Here is a 9,048-nt window from a genome sequence, read left to right as displayed (position 1 = left end):
AATCCTTTCAAAAATTAACAATATATTAGGCCATAAAGCATGCCTTCATAAAGTCAGGAAAATTCAAGTAACTTCCTGCATCATGTCAGATCGCAATGCTTTAAAGCTAGAAATCAACAAGAACACATCAAGAATTCCACCAGCTCCTGGAGAGTAAAAAACACAGTTTTGAGCAATGAATGGGTCATGGAAGAAATCAAAAAGAAATTGTGCTCCCCAGTCTGCGTTCCTTGTACAGACAGTGTGTGGGTGGATGAAGTCATCTGGAGTGAGTAGGCCAGACCCATTTCCAATTTCCTCCCACCTCCACAGTATGAGTTCCTTGTGCAGACACTGTATGGGTGGGCACAGCAGTCTGGAGTGAGTGGGCCAGACCCCTATTTCTGGGCCCCTCCCACCTCAGTCTGAGTTCCTTGTGTGGATAGTGAGTGGGCTGGAGAAGTGGTCTGGAATGAGTAGGCTAGACCCCTGTTTCCAGGCTCCTCCTACCTCCTTGGTCTGGGTTCCCTGCACTGGTCTGTGTGTTGGAAGGCACAACACAAAGTAGGCAAGATCCCTGTTCCCTTTCTCCTCCCAGTCCTCTGGTCCTAGTGGTCCCCATTGTGCCTTGATTGAGGAGGCTTGGTCCCTGTGTGAGCTGTGGAATCAGGCCTTTTGCTCTGGAATCTTGACTGGCCACTGGGTATCAACATCCCTGTTCACCTCAGTCAGAGGGTGAATGGGCCAAAGGACAAAAATTTGCTTCCCCAATAAAATAGTCTTCCTAAAATGGGTAGACAACAATGCAAAAAGCCAACAAAAGTCAGAAACCTCCTCCAGTAAAATCATAGAAAAATCAACATAAATTCATTCCCAAAATGAAAACACAACAACCAATGAGACACTGGTGAAAAAAAAAAAAAAATCACTGAACTAGAAGCAAACTATCAAAGAACCAACAATGATATCAATGAAATTTAACAGAATCATCTCCTAGAGTGTTCAGTTTTTGAGAGTAGGCTTAACTTGATTGAAGAAATTGTTAGAATCCTCCAAAGATAGATGAATAAATTGAAGAAAAGACAAGAAATGGAAGATCTCAACAACTGGTTGATTAAGCTTAATGAAAACTTGATCAAAAGTAAGAATGAGCTACAGGAAACATCAAGAAAATAAGAACTCAAATTGAAATCATACCTCAAGAAAGATATGAATATGATGCAGAATAACACACAAGAAACAAAAATAAAATCGAAATTATAAAGACCTCTCTAGAATCCCTTACCAACAGAGTTATTCATATGGAAGACAGAACTTCTACCTGGAAGATAAGACAGAAGAAATTAATCAGGAGGCCAAAAACTTTGTTAAGTTCAAAAACTCAAGTGAACAGAATAGGAGTGGACTGTGGGACACCCCAAAATAACACATCTGGATCATGGGTATACCAGAAGGAAAGAAAATCCAGGCCAGAGGCATAGACAACATATTCAACAAAATTATTGAAGAAAATTTTCTGAATATCACAAAATAGAGGGCCATCTAGATACAAGAAGCCCACAGAACACCAAACAGACAGGACCAAAGAAGAAATTCTCCAAGACACAACAAAAACAAAGAGAGAGAGAGATAAAAGCAACAAGAGGGAAACAACTCACAACATACAAAAGCAATCCCATCACAATTATGAGTCAGGAGGTGGAAGCGTGGCACCAGCAGGAAGGTTGCAGTGTGGTGGCTTGGGTGCCGTAGCCTGGCTGAGAGTGGTCTCGCCCTCTGGACCACCGAGACCTGCCAGTGGGGCCTCCCGGGGGCCAGCTATATCCCGGATGATTGTAAAGTGATGATCAGTTGCCACCAGATATAATTGAAACAGAAAATAGGAAGATGGTAGCAAATCCTTCAGGACAAGGTTTTCAAAACAAAGATAGAGTTGCAATCTTGGCAGAACTAGATAAAGGGAAAAGAAAATTACTCATGCAAAACCAATCTTCAACAAATCATCCTGGAACTAGCATTGCCCTCTCCAGACCCTCTCTTAACAAGGACTTCCGGGACCACGCTGAGCAGCAGCACATTGCAGCCCAACAGAAGGCGGCTTTGCAGCATGCTTATGCCTATTCATCTGGATACTTCATAACACAAGACTCTGCAGTTGGGAATCTTATTCTTCCTGTGCTACCACGCCTTGACCCAGAATGAAGTATCCGTCATGAAAGGGTCTTTGTGACAACAAATGTCAAAGTACTCTAATTCAGCTCTGTACAAACTGACTTCAGAATTTTGGTGAACTTAAATAGTTTTTTGTTTCTGTAGAAGACAAGTATATGTAAGTGACAGCGTGAAAAGGAGGAGAGTTGGGATAACCAGCACACTGGAAGCTGTACCTTGAAGCTGTCCTTGAAGAACTGATTAGGATGGCTGTGTCACCATTGATTTTTGATTCTCAATCAGATGGAATTGAACAGTCCTGTGACATCAACCACCACGCCCCACGCATTGGATTGAATATATCATGTCCATAATAGCAGTCAAGAACCATTTACAGGCTGGTCATGAAGCCTGGGTTTGACCTTCAGCTCCACATAACCCAAGTATGGCCACACACTCCTGTCATCCCAGCACTCAGGAAGCAGGAGGATCAGAAGTTGAAGGTCATTTTTAGCTACATAGTGAGTTCAAGGCCAGCCTGGTATACATGAGGCCCTGTCTTAAAAAATGTCTTTAAAGAAATGAGGACGCATCTTATTAATCCAAATGATAGGCTTAAATTACATGCATATATATTTGCAGTTTAGAAGGGTGATGCCAGGGTACTAGAGTCACAATTTCCTTAAATGTTCTTTGTGAACTCATGACTAGTTCTTGTCTCAATTTTAAGAAACCCAAAGCAAAACTAAATTACCAACCAGTTTTAAACATATTTTATGAGCAAATACTATTATAAATGAAAAGAAAAAAAAAAGAATTGCATCAGATTTCTCAATGGAAACCCTGAAATCCAGAAGGGTCTGGAATGGAACACTTCAAAGTCTAAAAAACTATAGATTCCTTCCCAGGATACTTTACCCAGCAAAAGTATCCCTCATAATAGATGGTGAAAGAAAAAGTTTCCATGAAAAATGTCAACTCTGATTATATGAACACAAAGCCAAACCTACAGAGAATACTTGAGGGAATACTCCACACAGAACAGTCAAACAACCAATATCAAGAGCCAACAAGAAGAACACAATAACAAAAACAGACTAGGCTCAAAACAATACATAGCACAATAAAGTACCAAAATCAATCAAATACCTCATCATGGCAGGGATTAATTCAAACCTCACAGTAATAACCTTATATGTTAATGGTCTTAACTCACTTATGAAAAGACACAGGTTATCAGGATGGACCAAAACACTGGACCCTTTTATCTGTTGTCTTCAAGAAACCCACCTCCCCAACATATGCAAATCAAATAAATGTAATACACCATATAAATGGGCTGAGGACAAACATCACAGGCTATTCTCAATAGACTCACAAAAAGCATTCAACAAAATCCAACATCAGTTCATGGTGAAAGTCCTACAGAAAATGGGAATAGAAGGAACATACCTCAACCTAATAAAGGCTATTGATAACAAACCTACAGGAACATAATACTAAAGGGGAAAAACTTGAAGCTTTTCCACTAAATTCAGGAACAAGACAAGGGTGTCCACTGTCCCTACTTTTATGTAATATAGTACTGGAAATCTTAGCTGTTGCACTAAGGCAACAGACACTCATAAAAAAGATATAAGTTGGAAAGGAAGAGATCAAAGTATCCTTATTTGTAAATGGTATGATATACATAAAGGACGCTAAAGACTTTACCAGCAAAGTGATAGAGCTGACAAACACGTTCAGCAATGTAGCAGGATACAAAATAAACACACAGAAAACAGTAGCTTTTCTATCTACTAACAACAAATATGTGAAGGATAAAATTAGGGAATCAGTCCCATTCACAATTGCCTCAAAAATAAATAAATAAATAAAGTATCTTTGAATAAACCTAACCATAGTAGTAAAGGATATCTACAATGAAAACTTTAAAACATTCAAGCAAGACATTGTAGAAGACATTTGGAAATATAAAGACGTCCCATGTTCTTGGATTGGAAGAATGAATAGTGTAAAAACATCAATCTTACCAAGCAATCTACACATTTAATGCAATCAACATTAAAATGCCAATGGCAGTATTCACAGAAATAAAAACAAAGGCAATCATAAAATTCATTTAGAAGAACAAAAAACCTCAAATGACCAAAATAATTTTGGGCAACAAAAATAAGACTGGTAGTATCACCAAACCTGATTTTAAGATATATTACAAACTCATAGTAACAAAAACAGCAGGTTACTGCCACAAAGACAGACACATAGATCAATGGAACAGAATAGAGGACTGAGATGTTAATCCAGGCAGCTACAGCCATCTGATTTTTGACAAAAATGCCAAAATATTCATTGGAGAAAAGTGAGCCTCTTCAACAAGTGGTGCTGGGAAAACTATCTATCTATCTATCTATCTATCTATCTATCTATCTATCTATCTATCTATCTATGTATCTATCTATCTATCTGGTGTAGAAGGATGAAAATAGATACTTGTCTTTCTCCATACACAAGAATTAAATACAAGTGGATCAGGTACCTCTCTATCAGACCCAAAACTCTGAAATTGCTGGAGGAAAGGGTAAGGGAAACCCTTCAGCATATTGGCATAGGTAATGACTTTCTGAATATAATCCCAATTGCTCAAGATACAAAACCACTAATCAACCACTGGAATCTCATGAAATTACAAAGCTTTTGTACAGCAAAGGACACTGTGAATAGAGCTAAGAGACAACCTACAGAACGAGATAAAATCTGTGCCAGCTACACATCAGAAGATTAATATCCAGAATACACAAAGAACTCAAAAAACAACCCAATTACAAAATGGGCTATGAGGGCTGGAGAGATGGCTTAGTGGTTAAGCGTTTGCCTGTGAAGCCTGAGGACCCCTGTTTGAGGCTAGATTCCCCAGGACCCATGTTAGCCAGATGCACAAGGGGGCACAAGCATCTGGAGTTCGGTTTGCAGTGGCTGGAGGCCCTGGGGTGCCCATTCTTTCTCTCTATCTGACTCTTTCTATCTCTGTCTGTCGCTCTCAAATAAATAAAAATAAACAAAAAAATTTTTTTAAATTAAAAAAAATGGGCTATGAGATTAAATAGAGTTCTCAAAGGAAGAAATACTGATGGCATATAAACATCTACAGAAGTGTTCTACATCATTAGCCATCAGGGAAATGCAAATTAAAACTACTTTGAGACTCCATCTCTCTCCTGTCAGAACAGCTACCATGAAGAAAACAAATGACAATAAATGTTGGTGAGGATGCAATAAAAGGGGAACCCTTCTGCACTGTTGGTGGGAATGTAATATGGTACAGCCATTGTGGAAATCAGTGTGAAGGTTCTTGAGACATCAAAAAATAGATTTACCGTATGATCCAGCTATATATAGGCATATATCCTAATGACTCTCCTCACTACCTTAGAGATACTTGCACAACCATGTTTATTGCTGCTCTATTCACAATAGCTGAGAAATGGAAACAGCCTAGATGTCCATCCACAGATGAACATATAATAAAGATATGGTACATTTACACAATGAAGTTCTATTCAGTAGAGAAGAAAAATGAAATTATGAAATTTGCAGAGAAATGGATGGACCTAGAAAGGATTATACTAAGTGAGATAACCCAGACCCAGAAAGTCAAACTTTGCATGTTCTCTCTCATATGTAGAACCTAGCTACAAATGTACAGACTTGTGTGTGAGCTGGAACCAAAAATCAGTAGCAGAGGCCTGTAAGCTAGAAAAAGGCTATAAGGGAGGGATGAGAGGAAAGGACTTAAGGGGATGGTATTGTATATATGTAAGTAGAAGAACAAATTACAGGGAGGGGAAAGGCTTAAGTGAGGTTAGGAGAAGAGATTGTGTAAAAGAAGGGTGGGAAGGGAAGGGTCAATCCAAATTCAAGATATTCTGAATAACATGTATGGAAGCTACTTTCCTGAAAAATGGCACATCCAGAAGCTAAAGATTGTTACTAGAAAATATTCAGTGCCAGAGATGGGATATATTCCAGTAAATTGGTGGCCAGGGAGGTCCCTGTTGCCTCCAAAACATTACAAGATATTGCCAAAACCCTTGGTTTCCCATGAGAAAGAGATGGTTAGACACCATTGCTGAAGATATCACATGCCTGAGCTACAAAATCACTGAGAAATCAAGATGGTGCTGAGCAGAAATCCTTTTCCCTGTATCCCAGCCAACTGAAAGCTGGAAAAAGCACTGCATGCAGCCTTAGGGGAGACAGAAGTCATCAGTGGTGAAAACAGTGGTCACTGGAAGCCTCAAGTTTGGCCAGATAGGCCAAATGACTGAACTGTTGCAAATGTGGCATGTCTGTTCTGGGGGAAACCAACTGCTTTTTAATTGGACTGGAGGCCTGCTCTGTGGGAGGGAATACCAGCCTGGTACTGAAAACCTAATCAAACACCTATGGTAGGGGAGGCCATGAGCCTTAGGGGTATAAAGCCTGCTCTTGTCAGGCTAAATGCATATTATGCTCACCAAACTTCCCTGTAGGCACTTCACTTAACATTCATGTCCATATATTAATGCTATTCTCACTTTTGGTTAGAGAAACTTCTCTTTTCAGATGGCAGCAACATTGGGATGACCCAAAAGTCACCATAGTGTGGAGAAGTGATGGAGGAGTGTTTGGCACTGAAACATCTCTGTCACACCCTCCAAGGCTCATGGTCCATTGAAGAATTGGTGGTAGAAAGAATGTAAGAGCCAAGGGAAGGGTAAGACTGCTTACAATGCAACTGTACAGACAGAAATTGGCCTCAATATCCACAATCTAGCAGTGCCTACTAGTGCTCCCTCCACAAGACTCTAATAATAGGAGGAAAAGATGCTGACATCAAAATAAAAGAGAGACTGATAGAGAGATGGAGGGGATATGATGGAGAATAGAGTTGTGAAGGGGAAAGTGGGGGAGGAGAGGAAATTATCAGACTAAGTACAGAAGTTGTCAAAAATATATATGTGACCATCAACACCCTTGTCTTGCCCCTGAATTTAGTAGAAGTTTCAAGTTTTTTCCATTTAGTATTATGTTGGCTGTAGGTTTGTCATAAATAGCCTTTATTATGTTGAGATATGTTCCTGATTTCCCCAGTTTCAGTAGGACTTTTACCATAAAGGGATGTTGGGTTTTGCGTAATGCTTTTTCTACATCTATGGAAGTCATGTGATTTTGTTCTTCAGTCCATTTATATAGTGTATTTCATATATTGATTTGTGTATGTTGAACCAACCCTGCATCTCTGGGAAAAAGCTTACTTGGTCAAGGTGAATGATCTTTCTGATATATTCTTGTATTCTGCTTTCCAGTATTTTGTTGAGAATTTTTTTATAATTATGTTCATGAAGGAGATTGATCTGTAATTTTATTTTTCTGTTCTGTCCTTGCCTGGTTTTGGTATCAGGGTGATGCTGGCTTCAGAGAAAGAGTACAGTAGTATTCCTTCCCTTTATATATCTTATGGAAACTTTTCAAAAACATTAGTGTTAGTTCTTCCATGAAGATCTGGTAAAATTCACCAGTAAGTCCATCTGGGTCTGTACAGTTTTTAATTGGCAGATTTTCTTTTATAACTGCTTGGATCTCCATAGTTGTTATAGTTCTATTTAAAAGGTTTATCTCATCTGGACTTAATTTTGGTAGGTCATATAAAATCTAGAAAATTGTCCATTTCTTTCAGATCTTCAAACTTAGAGGAGTATATGTTCTTAAAGGATGTCCTTATGGTTTTCTGAATTTCTTTAGTTTTTTGTTGTAATAGTACATTTTTCATGTCTAATTTTATTATTTTTTGTCTCTTCTCACTTTCTTCTGGTTAGATTTGGTAAGAGTTTCTAAATATTGTCCATCCTTTCAAGGAACCAACTCTTTGTTTCATTGATTATTTGTATTGGGGTTTTTTTGTTTGTTTGTTTGTTTCTATTTCATTAATTTTGGCCCTAATCTTTATTATTTACTCCCATCTACTAATTTTTGGTTTGCCTTGTGCTTTATCCAAGGCCTTAAAGTGAAGCACTAAGTTGTTTACTTGTAACCTTTATAATTTCTTAATATAGACACTCAAAGCTATAAATTTCCCTTTTAGGACTGCCTTCATTGTGTCCCAAAGGTTTTGGTGCGTTGTGTTATCATTAGAATTTCATTCTATGAATTTTTATATCCGTTTTGATTTCACCAATGACCCATTCTTCATTCAGTAGTGTACTGTTTAGTCTCCATGATTTTGTGTAGGCTCTATGGTTTTTACTGTTGCTTATTTGTACTGTATTCCTATTGTGATTAGATAGAGAAGAAATTATTGCAATTTTCCTGTATTTTTAAAGATTTGCTTTGTTTCCTAATATATGATCTATTTTAGAGAATGCTCCCAGTGCTGCTGAGAAAAATGTGAATCCTGCAGCATTTAGATGGAATGTTCTGTGGATATCAGTTAGGTCCATTTGTTTTATGATCTTATTTGATTCAGATTTCACTCTGCTTATTTTTTTCTGGGATAAACTGTCAATTGGTGAGAATGGGGTATTGAAATCACCCACTATAGTTGTGCTTGGTGTTATTTGTGACCTTAAGTCTAATAGTGTTTGTTTGATAAAATTGAGAACCCCCATGTTAGGTGCTAGAATTGTAATACCTTTCTGTTGAATTTTCCCTTTAATCAATGTATAGTGACTTTCTGGACTTCCAGTAAAGATGGTGGCATAAGTACCATGCCAAAGCAGTGTAGCGGGGAAAAGCAAAAACAACAACAACAAAAAAAAAAACAGCAAAATACACAATTTTACTAAAAAGCCAGGTGTATGGGAAATTGAAACAGCAGCAGAGAAGTAGGAGAGATCCAGAGCATCCACAGCCTGCACTGGCTGGCAGAAGCAACTCCCG

The 9,048-nt window shown here is 38.4% G+C and overlaps 1 protein-coding gene across 1 annotated transcript; it reads left to right on the top strand.

Annotated features, from left to right (window-relative positions):
• Window positions 1-1,866: 1,866 nt before the first annotated feature.
• On the top strand, window positions 1,867-2,181 carry LOC101599252 (SOSS complex subunit C). Its single transcript, XM_004672195.1, has one exon. The coding sequence runs from the start codon at window positions 1,867-1,869 to the stop codon at window positions 2,179-2,181; it is 315 nt and encodes a 104-aa protein (XP_004672252.1).
• Window positions 2,182-9,048: the final 6,867 nt, after the last annotated feature.

This window comes from Jaculus jaculus, chromosome 5 (assembly GCF_020740685.1).
Source record: "Jaculus jaculus isolate mJacJac1 chromosome 5, mJacJac1.mat.Y.cur, whole genome shotgun sequence".
Taxonomy (NCBI): Eukaryota; Metazoa; Chordata; class Mammalia; order Rodentia; family Dipodidae; genus Jaculus; species Jaculus jaculus.
Note: the sequence above shows the minus strand (reverse complement) of the source record. Positions and strands in the feature narration are given on the sequence as shown.

Coding starts and splice junctions, on each gene's coding strand:
- LOC101599252 (XM_004672195.1), top strand. CDS start 1,867: ATGGTAGCAAATCCTTCAGGACAAGGTTTTCAAAACAAAGATAGAGTT.